Source organism: Papio anubis, chromosome 5 (genome assembly GCF_008728515.1).
Source record: "Papio anubis isolate 15944 chromosome 5, Panubis1.0, whole genome shotgun sequence".
Lineage (NCBI taxonomy): Eukaryota > Metazoa > Chordata > Mammalia > Primates > Cercopithecidae > Papio > Papio anubis.
The window spans coordinates 88,369,371-88,386,715 of NC_044980.1; the positions used below are offsets into that span (position 1 = coordinate 88,369,371).

Sequence of the window (17,345 nt, forward strand, 5' to 3'; positions counted from 1 at the left end):
TAATTTAAATATGTTTTTATAAAAAGCATTACATACAGGGAAAGTATATGGTGAAGAATGAAGCCCAAAATAAACTTTTTTTTAAATGATTTGAACCCTCATGACATGACAATTATTTCAACAGTCCAGTGATATAATATGAAATCCAACTCTTGTTTTGGTGGATACTCCAACTTCAGTCATCATTCTGTTGGTGCCATTTCCCTTCCCTAAAACAGGTATTTTCAATTCTAAGTTTATAATTAATAAGAAAAAATTTTCAAATGTTTCATAACAGTTCTTGTTAAAGAGATACTAACCTTTATTTCCCTACTTCAAAACATTTTGAGGTCTAAAGTTAGTTTAGCACTTATAAAAACATGGTTGTATAGGGTATTTAGGCATACTAGGATTTAAAATACTGCTATTCAAAAAGTTTCTAATCCAAAAGAACGAAAAACCCACTATTGTAGCATAGGGACAGCTAGACACCATGAATGGTCTGGAGTTACAACAGATCTTATATGACTAACTACATTTTCTCAACCAAAAATGAGGCACATACTCTAAATGAGGGAGTTTTTGGACTTTCATTTCATCTATATAAAAAGTCTTTAAAAACACAAGTGGAAACATTATTGTACCTGTATAATATATACAAATATATATTTTTAATGTACAAAAATAGAAACAAAACAAAAAAAACCTCTCCTGCAAACTGAGGGTCAATTTATAACCAGCAGCTGAGTGCTATACCTTACAACAAGCAGCATGGCAGCCTGAGACTTTTTCTAGTCATTAACAACTAAAGTGAGTGAAAGGAAGACCTGTAGAGAGACAAGAGTCAATCTTGTCAAAACAAAGTTTCTACATTTTTTAATGTGCCATGACAAAAAGGAATCTGCAAGCCACATTCACTCATACTCCAAAATATACTTCATTTTTGTGTTCCTATAAAACTTTCCCAAAGCAGGTATCAAACTTTTTATGCAGCAACCAAATATGTATGCCTTCATATTCATACATTACAAACTAGTACATATTCACCTAATGTTTTATACTGTTTCAAATAACCACATCTTTTAATTCCCTTAATGTGTGAGTATTTCTATCTAATCCTGTTCTGTAGAGAATTCTAAATTAAAGGAAGTTTAATAGCTCCTTTTTGTAAAGTGAAAAGAGAGCACAGCATTTTAGATTGCTTTTTCCTGACCAGAAATTAAAAGGGACACTTCATAAAAAATGACAAGTGACCCCAAACAAACACATTGTGTTCCAAAAGTTTACTTGGAAGCTGAAACATGTTTTTCCCATGGGAAATTATCAGATGCCAAACGAGTGTATAAATATCTAATTAATCAATAATAAAAAATGGATAAAAATAGCAGAAAATTCACTACAATTCCCAAACAAAACATAACAAAAGTAATGAAATACTAATATGGAAATTAAACACTGGTCCTTCAGGAAACAATTTTTAATCTAATTTCTCTAATTAAACTTATGTATAGGGCCAGGCGCTGGCTCATGTCTGTAATCCCAGCACTTTGGGAGGCCAAGGCAGGTGGATCACCTGAGGTTGGGAGTTTAAGACTAGCCTGACCAACATGGAGAAACCTCGTCTCTACTAAAAATACAAAAAAATTAGCTGGGTGTGGTGGTGCGTGGCTGTAATCTTGGCTACTCAAGAGGCTGAGGCAGGAGAATCATTTGAACCTAGGAGGCGGAGATTGTGGTGAGCCAAGATTACATCATTGCACTCCAGCCTGAGCAACAAGAGCGAAACTCCGTCTTAAAAAAATAATAATAAAACAAAACAAAAAAAATCACAAAAAAACCTTTAAACTTCCAAAAGAAATTCTGGCCACTGTTTTAGAGTTTCTGGAATCTTATAACACTGATTCATCTTGAATTTCCTTTGCTTTAGGCATATTGTTTAACACCATTCACCTTTATTAATTAGTATTAAATGACAATGTTAAGAACACTTAGCTTAGCTCTGGCACAAAGTAAGCTCTATAAAAATTATGCGAGTAGAAATGATCTGAGGCTCACGGTAACCGGGCGGTGGTAATTTGACAAGAAGGCAACGAAAGTTAAGAGAGAATGTGTGCACATAAATGCAAAAAAGAATGACCTGAGACAGCATCAACTCAGGTGTTTTTCCAACCCTCCAGTCTAGAAAAACCTGCATTTGAGGTCTCTGGAAGGCAGAATTTGGCAAGGAAGTCAAAAACCCTTTGATTATGGTCCTCAAGCAAAGGGTAATCTTGTGAAGCAAGTGACACTCCAGAAAACAGATGAAGGGCAAGAACTGAATACAAAGCATTTAGGTGGATGGAGCCAACCCATTCTGGAAGAAAAAGCTGAAGTGTTCTCCTGAGGAAATGGGAGCATGGAGACGAGGGCTACGCAGGCAGTCTTTTGAAGTGCATCTGTGGCTAAGTCTGTGGACCAGGTTGTTAAAATCACTGAATCAGATTGACAGTTATGAAGATAAGGAAGAAATGAGCAGAGAATGGCATGTGTTGAACCTTGCTGAAGAAATAAAGGGAAGAATCATCATTGGAGTAATATAGTAGTTTGAAAATCTGAATAAACATTAGGATTTCTTTGGCATACCTTTAAAATGCAGAGTCCTAGGCCTGTCCCCATCCTTAAAGATTCTGATTGCATAGGTATGAATGATTATAATGTTCAGACAGATTTGGGAAATACCAGATCAAAGTTCAGTTCAATTATTAACCTCTGAAGTACAACTATAGAATATTATCAATTTATATTATCTTAAAAAGTAACATCCTGACGCCACTGCTTTTGAAAAGTAACATACATAAATCATATAACCACATATTTTCTGTGCAATAAATAATATACGTAAATGTCTGAAAATATTTTTTAAAACCACAAATCCAAAGTGACTTTCTTCAAATATGTAAAGAGCTTAAAAAATAGGTAACTGTGCTTTCAAGTTTTAAAATTTGAAATTTAGAAATTATGTCTGATATTGATATTATAAAGAAAACAAGACACTGTATTTTTGTTTTATTTCAGAAAGTTCAAGTCTTTCCATCATAATTGAAGGAATTGCATGATCAATTAATTATCAGCATTATTTTCCATTAATGTTTTTAAATGCATTCACACACTTCAGTGTTTGGAATTATATAAACATATCCATTAGAGTCTAGACTCATCAACATTTATATTATGCTTTTTCAATAGAATTTGAGATGAATCACTAGATAAATAGGTTACAAGATTATCTGGATTTTATGATGAGCTGGTTTGCCGAACTTTAGAATTCATAGGAGGAATTAAATCTTTGAATTTGATTTTTAACAAAAGAAAATTGTGCATTGTGCTAATCTACTTTTGCATATTACATAGAAAATGGCTATTAAGGCTTTATTATAAGGGATTACAGTAAAAGATATTCTATTGTGCACCATGCAAGATGCAGAAAATAATGGTTTACAAATAATGTTAAGCAACCAAGGCAATAATGGTTTTCCTTTCATTCTGGTTTTCCCAAAATTTTTTTTTTTTTTTTTCAGATTAAAATCAGGTTTGGAGTTAACGGAAAATTGCATTCCTAACTTAAAAACTTTAACTTCTTTAGATTCCTTTAGAAAAGGAATAAATATAGTTTAAAAAACGTTGCTTTGGGAAGAAGTCTTGATTCATTGCTTCATTCTTACAGCTTTTTCTTTGCTTCCTTACTAAAATAATCCAATGTTATTGTGAGGACAATCTCTGATTCAGTTCCAATGCTCTTGTATCTCCATGAGTTTTGGCATTATTTACCAGCACCTATGGGAAATCACATACAGGAACATTAGCATTTTGTTTATTAACAATATCTGTATTTTGATTCATTGAAGCCAAGTAACCCAAGAGCAGCAGTCTTGAAAAGGCAACATTAAACTACACTAGGAAAAGTGACTCTGTGCAGTCTTTCAGTCACTTTTGCAGATATAAATTGTTCAAACAAAGCTAACATCAGAGAGATGCACAATTCATTCAAATTAGTATAGATGCCAACATTCCGCTTTTTTTTTTTTTTTTTTTTTTTTTTTGAGACGGTGTCTCGCTCTGTCACCCAGGCTGGAGTGCAGTCGTGCAATCTCGGCTCACTGCAACCTCCACTTCCCAGGTTCGAGAGATTCTTCCACCTCAGCCTTCCAAGTAGCTGGGATTACAGGCGCCCACCACCATGCCTGGCTAATTTTTGTATTTTTAGTAGAGATGGGGTTTCACCATGTTGGCCAGAGGCTGGTCTCCAACTTCTGACCTCAAGCGATCTGCTGGCCTTGGTCTCCCAAAGTGCTGGGATTACAGGGGTAAGTCACTGTGCCCAGCCTGATTGCTATCATTATCAGCACCGTATAAAATTAAAGGTTTTGTTTGTTGGCTTTGTTAATAATACCATCACCTCTAAACGGTATTATAACGTCACCTCTAAAAAGACCACTTTATGCATAGAACTGTTCAAATGAAATTGCTCCCCTTTGAAACCACAGCTCAGGATCTAAGCTATAGGTTCTAGGCTTTATTAAGAACTTTTCCATGATTTCACCAATTTCACAAACTAGGAGATTCAATTTCAGCTGATCCTTCATATTAAAACATTTTTTGGTTGTTCATCGTCAAGCATTGTGAAGGGTCTGAGGTTCTGCTCTATTTGCAAGCTAACAAGTTAGCCTGCCACAGTTCCATAGATACTGCCAGAAGACACAGGATTTTCAGGTCACAGAGAAAAGTCTTCATTACTCAAGGTATGGCAAACAGCATGAGCATCAATATATTTTCCGCTGTTCTTCTTGTCCTCTCAGCCTGCGATGTGGATGGACTGATATAGTTTCCCACATATGCAGTTGGTTGTATTTATGAGATAGGAACCCTAAGCTTAGGATGCTTAATCTTTTATAATGGACAGGAATATCTACCCTTTGTTCTGGAGGGAGACACTAGCTCTGTCTTCCAAGGATGTTCACTATATGAATATCTTTAAAAAGATAGATTAGAACAAAGAGTTAATCAGGCCTCCTGCTCATAGGATATTTAGAAATGCAAGAGACCCATGCTGAACTGTCTCCCAACATTCATGAATGTTCTACCTTTTTGGTTTGGCTTATGTTGATTATAATGCCTTTCTCCAAGCATTGTTTTCTTTACTATTTCTTTAATGTAAACAGTATTTCAGAATGCTGTAGGCAAACAGTATTTCAAAATGCTGTAGGTACTGAAAAAGCTTTTCAGTGATTTTCATTGTGTTTTAAAAATTGTTGGCTAAAGCTACGAAAATTTTCACCTAATACATTTGTATATTATCTACATTATTTGAAATAATTTTGGATACATATATGTTTATATATTTAGATGCCAGAGCCCTCCCATGAGAAGTAGAGTAGAAACTGTCACATGTATTTCATAGTAAAGGCAACAATAAGGCAAATAGGATAACAGAAAATAACAGAAATAGGATTCTGTTACCTCTAACTCCATCCTATCTGCCTATTTGCCTCCACTGCAATGGCCGCAAAAATACAACTAACACCTAGCAGACCAAGGATGCTGCCAAATATCCACCATTGCACAGGACAATACCCACCCTCGACCCATACCCAAGAAAAAATTGTGCATTCCACAATCTCAGTAGGTTGAGTTGAGATCTCTGAAGATGAGAAACTCTGGGTTAAAAAGACTGTAAGGCGGTGTATCATATCCCGGGTTCAGGAAAAGAGAAATATAGGCAGGCAAAAACAGTATAATTGTTGTGATGTTAATACAAGACCAGTGACAATTCATGCATGGACATTCTCTCCTTTGGTTTACCAGTTGGCCATTTTTACTTAGCCTTGCTTCTTGCTTAAATACAGTTAAAAACTTCAACTTCTTTAGAGTCCTTTCTTTAAAAAAGAAAAGAATGAATAACTATAGCTTTAAACAAATGTCGCTTTGGGAAAAAGTCTTGATTTACTGCTTCATTCTTATGGCTTTTTCTTTGCTTCCTTACTAGAAAATAATCCAATGTTTATCGAAAACTGGATAAAATATTTTATCCATTGATTTCTAAAGAAATAACAAAGGTATATAAATAATATGAAAGAAAGTGTAGTTAAGTTGTTCCTTTCTGGCCAAAAAAGGGAAAGAAAATGTTGATTTTTGATACTGCTTTAGGTTGGATTTAGATCGTCATATATTTGTATTGTTATAAACTTCACTAGGTAAGGGCTTTAGATCAGCAGTTCGCAACTTTTTATAAACCTCAGTACATTTAACGGATGACTTTTAAACTTGTGATGTTCTCATTGGTTCAAAGATAAAGTCCTGCAATTAGACAAGCTCCTTAAAATTCTACCTTTTTCTTTCAATTAAAAAAGCTTATAGGGATGCGTTAATAGAGAGATATATAAAAATATCCATGAATCTGTTATATTGTATAACTGAAAATAAAAAAGTAAAACCATTTGTCACCTATGGTTAGTATCTAATTACTTACAACATGCTTCACAACTGATCATGACCCCAAGGTTGTTGGTACTCAAAAAGTGTCAAATTTTGGAGCATTTCAGACTTTGGATTTTTAGGTTAGGGATGCTCAACCTGTACAGTTTCCCTATATAAAGGCATCTTGCACATATACAGGTTAAATCCACACTAAACTTTTTTAAAACACAGGTTTTAACAGTTCTGTTATTTATGCCAAAAAGCCCCAGCTTTTGATATTCTAATATCGAAAGGAGAATTTCACAACTAACCCATGGTAAGATACAAGCTATATATTTAACCTTCAAACCATGTGCATAAATATTTCTCATTTTCAACAGACGTAACAGTAGATATTGTAGTCTTTTATTAGACAAAAAATTACACACTCAGTTTTTAAAAATTCAACCATAAAAGTGAGGTAACTTTGAACAATTAACTCTAAAACCCTTAGATCAAAGATACAACATTTTAAATAAAATCAATGCCTTAAACATTTTAAATAAAATCAATGCCTTACGTCAATAAGCTCATAGTCATCTTTGGCATATAAGTGTCTCAGCAGGTACCAACGTGCAGTTGATGCAATAGATTTGGGATACCCAGGCTGATATACCACTCTTTCCAAAAGACGCCGTGTCTCTCTGGAAAAAAAAGTTAAATTTAGTCCAAAGCATGCAAATTACCATAAGATATCTCCTATACTAATCTCACATACACATTGTCGTTCTCATATTTTTGCAGATGTGGTACCTGATTATGATTTTTTAATTCAGATAACAATAAAGTAATAATGGCTAATATCTATTAAGTGTTTATCATGCACTAGGTACTATGCTAAATATGGTTGTATTTAATGTTCACAACCTTATTAGGTAGATAGTTATTATTCCCATATGGCAGATAACTAAATTATTCCAATTTATTCTCATTCCAAAGAGAATAGGGAGGCAATCCCTATTTTATAATCTACTTTGAGTGCTCTACCTCTAATCTTTTTGAAAAGTAGACAGAAACTACTTAAGTCACTACTTAAGTCACTAAATAATACAAGGGTGATACAGAGTGGAACAAGAAATATTCAGTGTCTACATTACAGGCTATGTATATCATATCAGGCTTTTAGCATATGTTTTCAAGGATGTGTATGATAACGTAAACCCATGTAATAACAGGCTGATTTACAGCTGTGTTCTAATTTTGTCTTTCCTAATTTACTAACATCTATGACTCCAAAACTTCTGTACTGCTGAAAACAACATAAACCATAGTATATTCAGAACTGCTAACCAGAAGGATCTTCTAAGTAGCAATTAGTTTGAAGCAGGAACTAAATAACTTGTCTTGAAGATGCTTTTGCAGAGGGATCACGTAGTAAGTACGTTGTTATTTTTCTTAGACTTCATCTTTATTTGGGCTAGGTTTTGAAGGTGATAAAAATTATGGGAGGTGTTAACAAAGATTATTGGGATAGGGGGCGAAAGGGGGATAGTCCTCTCTAAGTTACCAACACTGAGCATGAGCAGAAGTAGTTCATTAGGAAGTTTAAATTACAGCCTAAAACATTTCTTAGTGAAATTAGTCACACATAAAAATGGCCCAAAATAAATAAATGTTAATAAATAGTGCTGGAGTTGTTAATCAGCCATATGGTCTTAATCTTCCACCATCCCTATTTTGTGATGTGTCTTTTGCTACATATTTATATGTACTAACCTCCATTTCTACCATACCTATTCTGTTCCAGTAATGTTTGCTCCTCTATCACTGCCTTACTTACAGATGCTTTGTATTATATGTAATATACATTAGAACTAGATATTTTCAAAATCTTAAAGTATTCTTGCCTGTACTTTTTAGCCATGTGATCTTTAAGTAATGTTCTTCAAATTTAAGTGCACTTCTTCCAACATATACATTGCTATAGAATTTTAATATTTTAATCAGAGCAGCTTTTGGATTTTCTAGATAGGAAACCACATCATTTATAAAAAAACATGTCTCTGCCTTTTCAATATTTATTACTTTTTTCATAGCCTATTACATTAGCAAGAATTTCTGATAATGTAGCCTTGAACTGGGGTCTTTTGGTTTTGTTTGTTTCTAGAACCCACATCACACTGTTGGCGCCTCCTAACACAGTGAAGAACAAAAACTCCAAGACCTTCTTCACTGGAAATGCTATCATGCCAAATCCCTCATGTCCTATAAATATGTATCAAATTGCCTTCTTAAACAAATATAAGGCTTTATTTCTCCCTTACTGGATTTCTGGAGCCAGTTCTTCCAAAGTAGATACAGATATATAAACACCCCTCAAAGTTTGTTAAATTGATCTGTTATAAACTTTAAAGTTTATAATCTTTCCTTGTTTCCTAGAAAGATTTAAAGTGAAGAAGCCTTTATAAGAAAAAGATGAAGATTCTTCATACCTTGCCCCCATTTTACGTTTGAATTGTAATAAAGCTTGTAAAAGAACAGCCAGTGGACAAAAGCAAAGTTTTAAGGCCTCAGTTGTAGCCTCTTGAACCAAAGATGGCCAGTGATCATTGGAAATGTTAGCCTATAAAAATATAAGACAAATATTAACTCAAAGATTTGGTATATTTATTTGAAAAGTATGCAATTCAATTCTCATTTATTGAGTACCTATTTGTGCAAGTCACCATAGAAATAATACAAGGAGTATAATTACTACAAAATGATTTAAGATCTGATCCCTGCTCTTAAGGAGCTACAAAATGGGGTAGACTGGGATAAAGGAGGTTTTCAAAGAGGAGATATTTAAAAAACACTAAAATATTTGTTCAAAGAAAATGCACTATTATACTACATAGGGGAATAAAATCTATCAGTCTTGTGTCTACCAAATATACAAAACTCAATTTAACATAATTGATTCTTTAACTGGTAGTGATAAAGTTCTACATTTAAAAAATTATCTAAGGAGAGAGGAAAGGCTGAAATAAAGTATTTTAATAAACTCCCAATATAAAAAAGTACAAAACAGATCAGAGATAAAGGTATTAAATCAAAGCAATCAATACTAAAAATCTTTAAAAAATTTCACTTTATGGCTAATATATCAATGCATATATTACTTGAGTTACATGCTTTATTTTCACATTAGGTACTGACTCAGAAACAGCAAAGGTAAGTATTTCTGAAGAAACAGTAACAAACTAAAGTGATGAACACTTTACTGAATTATGTAAAGAGAAAAAAATGCATTAGAAACTTTCATTTAAAAATCTCAAATTTTGACTGAGATTTCATAACCACAAGTATCTAAAATATATATTTTAATAATGTCAATATAATGAGTCAATATAGTCTATTTCAAACACCAAATTATATAACAAAAATTAGAGCAATTATCTGAGTGGAGTATAGGCAGTAGCAATTTATATAATTAAGTAAGAGGAAGCTATAATGAACGTGAAAATAGACAACAGCGGTTATGATGCATCATCTATAAACAGCGGCAACCCTGGGATACATCTGACAAAGAAAGTAAGGCAAAGCACATTCTAATACAATTATTCTTAACATATTATTAAAAACCAGTAACATAAAACTCTCACTGGATGCTTTCAATAATGCACTCTCTAAATTCTATGAAATCATATAAAACACTCTGTAAAGTTAGCCCAAAGATGACTTTGTAAGGCAAAAGTCGCTATATATACCTGGCATATTAAACAAAGTGATCAGAGTACTTCTATTTTGTTTTCCCACTACCTCTTTAACATTTATTTGAGAGATACTTTTTCTGTGTCCCTGGATGTAAATTACATTAGGCCCCATGAGTCTTATTCCTTTTTTCTTACATTCATCCACAAATATAGTCTCAATTAGAATGTCCTCTTTTTTTCTCAACACTCAGTCTTTGTTGAAAAGTAGTACTTGCACATACTTCCCTGCCCCGCCTCAATTCCCCTCGGCTCCCAGGCTAGAGTATGGTTACAGGCAGTAGCAGGTGGCTGGTTCCTCTTCCCCAGTACTCCCACCTCCAGTGGCTAATTGTAGCTTCAGGGCCCTACTGAAACACTAGAAGTTTGTATTTAACTGGTGCCATTGTAAGGTGGTGCCAAGCTCTCCAGGGTTGACAGATACTTAAAGCTCTTTTCCTCAACTTGGCTTTAGCAGAGACTCCCAACTTCATGGGTAATCTCTCATCAGCAGGCCCAGCAACATAACCTGTGGGTCCCAGTGCAAAATAAAGTATAGGGCCCTTTGTTAAAAAAATTATCAAGAATTCTGGCCGGGCGCGGTGGCTCAAGCCTGTAATCCCAGCACTTTGGGAGGCCGAGACGGGCGGATCACGAGGTCAGGAGATCGAGACCATCCTGGCTAACACAGTGAAACCCCGTCTCTACTAAAAAAAAAAAAAATACAAAAAACTAGCCGGGCGAGGTGGCAGGCACCTGTGGTCCCAGCTACTTGGGAGGCTGAGGCAGGAGAATGGCGTAAACCTGGGAGGTGGAGCTTGCAGTAAGCTGAGATCCGGCCACTGCACTCCAGCCTAGGCGACAGAGCGAGACTCCGTCTCCAAAAAAAAAAAAAAAAAAGAAAAAAAGAATTCTAAGATAGCAACTACAGAACATTAAATCAAGTATGACGCCCTGTGTAACTGCAGAGGCTGCATGCCCATGAAGCCAGCCCTGCTCACCTGCAGTTCCACTAATCTAGCAAATGTATTCTATTCTTCTCACTCTCTCCACATCCTCTAGCAATGTGGAAACTTCAGATTCCTTTCTGCTGACATCCCATCATCCCTCTAGGTGGCCTTACTGAACAGGATCTAGGATAACTCCTATATCAACCCACTCTCACCACTGGCATTGCTCATTTCTGGATCTAACAAACTCTGAGAGTGTTGCTGATTCCGTCTGCAGCAACTCTCCTTCATTCTTTCCTCCCTATAGCACAAACTGATACTCCTACCTACCTTTGGGATGAATCTACTGTTGACCACTCTCTCCCAGAAACATGTGATCACTTTCTAAAACGCTAGCAACTCTCCTCTTCTCTGTCCTAACACCTTAGACTGAGTGCCATAGTCTCTGAAACATGTTAGATACCCATTCATATGCTTCTAGACACATGCTTCCAGGACCCCAGAGGACACAGATTGAAGCCTCCCTCTCTCTGGTAGCACCCCTTTCCTCAACTTTGTGTGTATCTGTCTACAGAAACATGCCAGGGGGAAAATGGGCGAGGCAACAGCCCTCTCCAAAGAAATGTCTTCAAGAATCCTTCTCTAACTCCACTCTTCTGATGCTTTTCTCTTTTTTTTTAATTTCAAGTTTAACTTTAGATACAGAGTGTACATGTGCAGGTTTGCTCCATGGGTATATTGTACCCAGTTAGGGAGCATAATACCCAATAGGCAGTTTATCAACCCCTGTCCCACTCCTTCACCTCCAATGGTCCACAGTGTCTGTTGTTCCCATGTTTATGTTCACGTGTGCTCAATGTTTAGCTCCCACTTGCAAGTGAGAACATGCAGTATTTGATTTTCTGTCCCTGTGTTAATTCACTTAGAATTATGGCCTTCAGTTCCATCCATGTTGCTGCAAGGGACATGATTTTGTTCTTTTTTTATGGCTGTATAGTATTTCCATGGCAGATATATACCACATTTTTTTTTTAATCTAATCCACTCTATGGGCACCGAGGTTGATTCCATGTCTCTGCATTGTGAATAGTGCAGTGATAAACACATGAATGCATGTGTCTTTATGGTAGGATGACCTATTTTCCTTTGAGTATATACTCAGTAATGGGATTGCTGAGTCAAACGGTAGCTTTAAGTTGAGAAATCTACAAACTGCTTTCCACAGTGGCTGAAGTAATTTACATCCCCACCAACAGGACATGAGCATTTAAGCATTCCCTTTTCTCTGCAGCTTCACCAGCACCTGTTATTTCTGTTGTTATTGTTTGTTTGTTCGTTTGAGACAGGGTCTCACTCTGTGGCCCAGGAGAGAGTGAGAGGGCAAGATCTCAGCTCACTGCAGTCTCAACTTCCCGAGCTCAGGTGATTCTCCCACTTCAGCCTCCCAAGTAGCTGGGACTACAGGTGCATGCCACTATGCCTGGCTAATTTTTTTTTTGTAGGGATGAGGTTTTGCCAAGTTGTTCAGGCTGGTCTTGAACTCCTGGGCTCAAGTGATCCACCCGCTTTGGCCTCCCAAAGTGCTGGGATTACAGGCATAAGCCACCACATCCAGCCTGTTATTTTTTGACTTTTTAATAATAGCCATTCTGACTGATGTGAGATGGTGTTTCAGTGTGGCTTTTATTTGCACTTCTCTGATGATTAATAGGGATGTGCATTTTTTCATGTTTGTTGGCCACTTATATGTCTTCTTTTGAGAAGTGTTTGTTAATGTCCTTCAACTATTCATTAATAGGGTTATGTTTCTTGCTTAATGATTTAAGTTCCTTATCGATTCTGGATATAAGACCTTTGTCAGATGCATAGTTTGTGAATATTTTCTCCCATACTGTAGGTTGTCTGTTTACTCTGTACATAGTTTCTTTTGCTGTGCAGAAGCTCTTTAATTAGGTCCCACTTGTCAATTTTTGTTTGTCTTGCAATTGCTTTTGGATGCTTAGCCAAAAAATTCATTGGCAAGGCAAATGTCAAAAAAGGTATTTCCTAGGTTTTCTTTTAGAATTTTAATAGCTCGAGGTCTTGCATTTAAATATTTAATCCATCTTGAGTTAGTTTGTATATATGCTGAAAGGTAAGGGTCTAATTTCATTCTTCTGCAAATGACTAGCCAGTTGACCCAATGCAATTTATCGAATAGGGGAGTCCTTTCTCCATTGCTTGTTTTTGTCAGCCTTGTCAAACATCAGATGGTTGTAGGTGTACAGCTTTATTTCTGAGTTTTCTATTATATTCCAGTGGTTGATGTGTCTGTTTTTGTACTGGTACCAATGAATTCCCTCCGTATTTGCTTGCCCTTCACTTATTTAGTTTAGTTTGGTGGGATATGAAATTCTTGGTCAGAATTTCTTTTCATTAAGGATGCTTCAGAACAAGAAAATAAAGAAAAGAAAAAAGAAAAAAAGGATGCTGAAAGTAGGCACCAAATTATTCTGCTTCTAGTTTGTAACATTTCTGTGGAGAGGTCTGCTGCTAGCCTGATGGGATTCCTCTGCATGTGATTTGACCCTTCTCTCTAGTTGCCTTTAAGACTTCTTCTTTTGCATTGACCTTGGTAAATCTCATGACTATGTGCCCTGGGGATGACCATCTTGTATGTCAGTATATAGCTGGGGTTTTCTGTATTTCTTGGATTTCTATGTCAATCTCTTTAGCAAATTTAGGAAAATTTTTGCGGACTAATATACATTTTTCAAGTTGCTTATCCTCTCTCAGGAATGCCAATGAGTTGTAGATTTGGTCTCTTTACATAATCCCATATTTCTCAGAGGTTTTGTTCATTTTAAAATATTCATTTTTCATTATTTTGGTGTCTGACTGAATTGATTAAAAGAACCAGTTTTTGAGCTCTGAGATTCTTTCCTCAGCTTGATGTATTCTTCTTTTAATACTTCCAATTGTATTATGAAATTCTTGCAGTGAATTTTTCAGCTCTAGAAGTTCGGTTTGGTTCTTTCTTAAAATGACTATTTCACATTTCAGCTCTTGGATTATTTTACTGGATTTCTTGGATTCGGTTTCAACTTTCCCCCAAATCTTGATAAGCTTCCTTGCCATCCAGACTCTGAATCCTATGTCTGTCATTTCAGTCACTTCAGATTAGTTAAGAACCATTGCTGGGGAACCAGTAGGCTACATTTGGAGGTACAGGGACACTCTGGCTGCTTGAATTGCCAGAGTTCTTGTGCTGATTCTTTCTCATCTGGGAGGGTTGGTGATATGGCTTGGATCTGTGTCCCAGCCCAAATCTCACGTTGAACTGTAATCCCCAGTGTTGGAAGTGGGGCCTGGTGGGAGGTGATTGGATCATGGAGTCAGAGTTCTCATGAACGGTTTAGCACCATTCGCCCTTGGTACTATACGCTGAGTAAGTTCTCAAGAGATCTGGTTTTCAAAAGTGTGTGGTACTTCCCCTCTCTCTCTCTTGCTCCTGCTCTGACCATGTAAGATGTGCCTGCTTCCCCTTTGCCTTCCACCATTATTGTAAGTTTCCTGAGGTCTCCCCAGAAGCAGAAGCCACTATGCTTACTGTATAGCCTGTGGAACCATAAGCCAATTAAAACCTTTTGTTTATAAATGACCCAATCTCAGGTATTTCTTTACAGCAATGCAACAGACTAATACAGTTAGTATTCCTTTAACTGTGGTATAAATTGAGTATAGTCAGTTGGCTTACTTCTGGATGCTTAAAAAGAGTCAGGGCTCTGTACAGGGTCTTTATGTGTAGGTGAATTCTTGCACTTGGTTTCACAGGTGTATATGTTAGCAAGATAATTTTTGGTGTTGTAGTTTGGGCTGCAATCCAGTAGATAGTGCATAAAAGTAACAGTACCTAGGCTAACACTTAGCCACATGGCTCTTTTGTACTTCTTCGCATTCACAGGCATTCTCTTCAGCGGTGATGGTGGGGACAGGATAGAAATGACCACCTCACCAGCTCTGCTCCAGGGCCTTAGGGGAAGCCCCCTCTGATCATTCGCTCCATGCCCACGTTACTTTTGTTAGGTGATTTGGGTTGTGGGGTCCCCTTGTGCAGGGGCTATGACAGGGAGATATGCCAAAACCTTTCTGGACTGGCCCTGCAAAGGGAGGCATGCCCCACTCTTGTCCTTGCCCAGGAACCCATGCGTCTCACCCCTCTCAGCTCTTGAGGGTAGGGACTCCTCCCCAACTCAAGTGTCAGCCGCAGATTTCAGCTCCGTACTCTTGAGTTGCATGCCACAGCCCTGGGGGCACTGGAATGTCCATGGCTCAGGGTTGAGTTCAGGTTATCCTGGAGGATCCTATATGCTACACAGCAATCTCTCTTGATCTGATATCTCACTTTGGAATCTGATATGTAGTGTCTTAGCCAAACTGTCAGTTTTTATATGTGTCACATTTTATCACATATAATAAAACTTTCAAATAAAGACTTTTATAAATGTCTTATTTTAATATATCCATCCTCCCCATACTGCCAGCTGTTTACCATAGAAATATGGCATACCTTTTATTCCTTTATAATTACTGGATGTCAAATGTTTTTTCAAGAACAGACTGGATTGATAGCACTTTAAGGTTTACAAAGGCATGTGTAAACATTACTTCATTATTCAAATAACGCCACAAGAATGTAAAATAGGTATTCTGATCTCCTCTACTACAGAACAAGAAAAGAGCTTTAAACGGTTTAACTGGCTGAAGGTTTCACAGGTAGTAAATGGTAGAACCAGAACATGGGATCTTAGAGAAAATAATTCTGTGGTGTAGTACTGGTAGAGGTGGAGTGGGGGAGTGGGGTGGGGGGACAGGTATACATGGGTATTACTGAACTGCAAGCTAATTTCTTCATCTGTCAAACAGGGTTATTGTGATTATTAAATAAGTTAATAAGAGTAAAGCACTTATAACAGTACCTAGCATAGACTAAGTGCTATAGTTTGCTATTATTATAACTATTATTAATATGTTCTATTCCAGGTCAGATTTAACTTCCCAGCATTAATAAAAATCAACAAATAATATTGAAAAGTAATCCATAATAAGTTAGGCGAAAGGAGTGTCTACTTCTCCAGTTCACAAACTGTAGGGCATGTTATAGGTACTATGTGTGGCTTCTATGGCTCACTAGTTACCAAGATCATAAAGACCTTTGTTATATATAAAAATGTGGCAAACAAAACAAAATAGTGAACTATAATTAGTTGGCCACATTATTATTATTTGTCCATTCATTCAAAACCATTTATAGAGAACCCCCTATGCACAAGGCAGACTGACAGAGCAAGGAAGCAAAAATGAACAGAAATAGCCCCTGACATAAGAAGCTCTTAAATGTGCTCTACAGTAATGGCACCAAAGCCAAAAAAAAAAGTCCTAATTCTATATTTCATTATCAAAATGCCTAAAGTGAATAACTAACATTCTCATGGGTTACTATGGTAAAAACAAGAGTTACTTTAGCTGTGTAGGATAATTTCTTCTAACCATGTAAAACTGAAATAATAACAGTTTAACAAAATAATAAGGATATGATAAAAAAAATCCAAACACCATCGAAAGATACAAAATGAAAAATTATCCTCTACCATCCCTTAAAACCCCCAGTCCCCTTCTCCAAATAACTGCCATTATATTTCTTATATACCTTTCCATATAATTATATCTTTGTGCTTTCAAGCATCTGCACAAACACATATGGTGTATTTAGAGATATACATTCTTAAAAATTCATACCACATATATGAACACTCCATTAGAATTATATCATACATCTTGTTCTGCAGTTTGCCCTCACTCTCACTTAAACATGTATCTTCACAAATTTTCCCTACCAGCATGTAAAATTTTCAGATTGATATATGTAAATTGGTATCAGAAAATAGCTTGTTAGGTCATAAGTTACTAGAAATCCCTCTTAAAGAATGATGAATTGAAATGAGAATGACTGAAATGTTCACTATTACCATTTTTGTCACAGTTGAGTGGCTAAATTTAATTCTAATACAATTTGTTTCACCAAGAAACAAAAATGTATATCCTACTATAATTCAACTTTTAAAACTGTAATCCTTTTCCCCCAAACATTGACAATGTTCTGCTGTAGTCTATAGATTTATGTTGCTCTATGTCCATCACAAACCCAAAATACAAAGTGTATCAAGAAGCCACACTAGAAGACAATGAAACAACAGGAATTCAATCAAGTATT

At 36.2% G+C, this 17,345-nt stretch overlaps 1 protein-coding gene across 2 annotated transcripts in view; it reads right to left on the reverse strand.

Annotated features, from left to right (window-relative positions):
* Positions 1-3,009: 3,009 nt before the first annotated feature.
* Positions 3,010-17,345, reverse strand: part of TTC37 (tetratricopeptide repeat domain 37) — a 91,356-nt gene continuing 77,020 nt past the window's right edge. The window contains exons 41-43 of one of the 2 annotated variants that reach the window (XM_021939557.2): positions 8,904-9,034; positions 6,992-7,115; positions 3,010-3,792 (exon numbers count right to left, since the gene is read on the reverse strand). In XM_021939557.2, coding sequence (XP_021795249.1) covers positions 3,718-3,792; positions 6,992-7,115; positions 8,904-9,034 — 330 coding nt within the window. In that variant the 3' untranslated portion in view covers positions 3,010-3,717. The remainder of the gene's footprint in view (positions 3,793-6,991; positions 7,116-8,903; positions 9,035-17,345) is intronic. The other variant, XM_021939558.2, reaches the window with a different exon arrangement.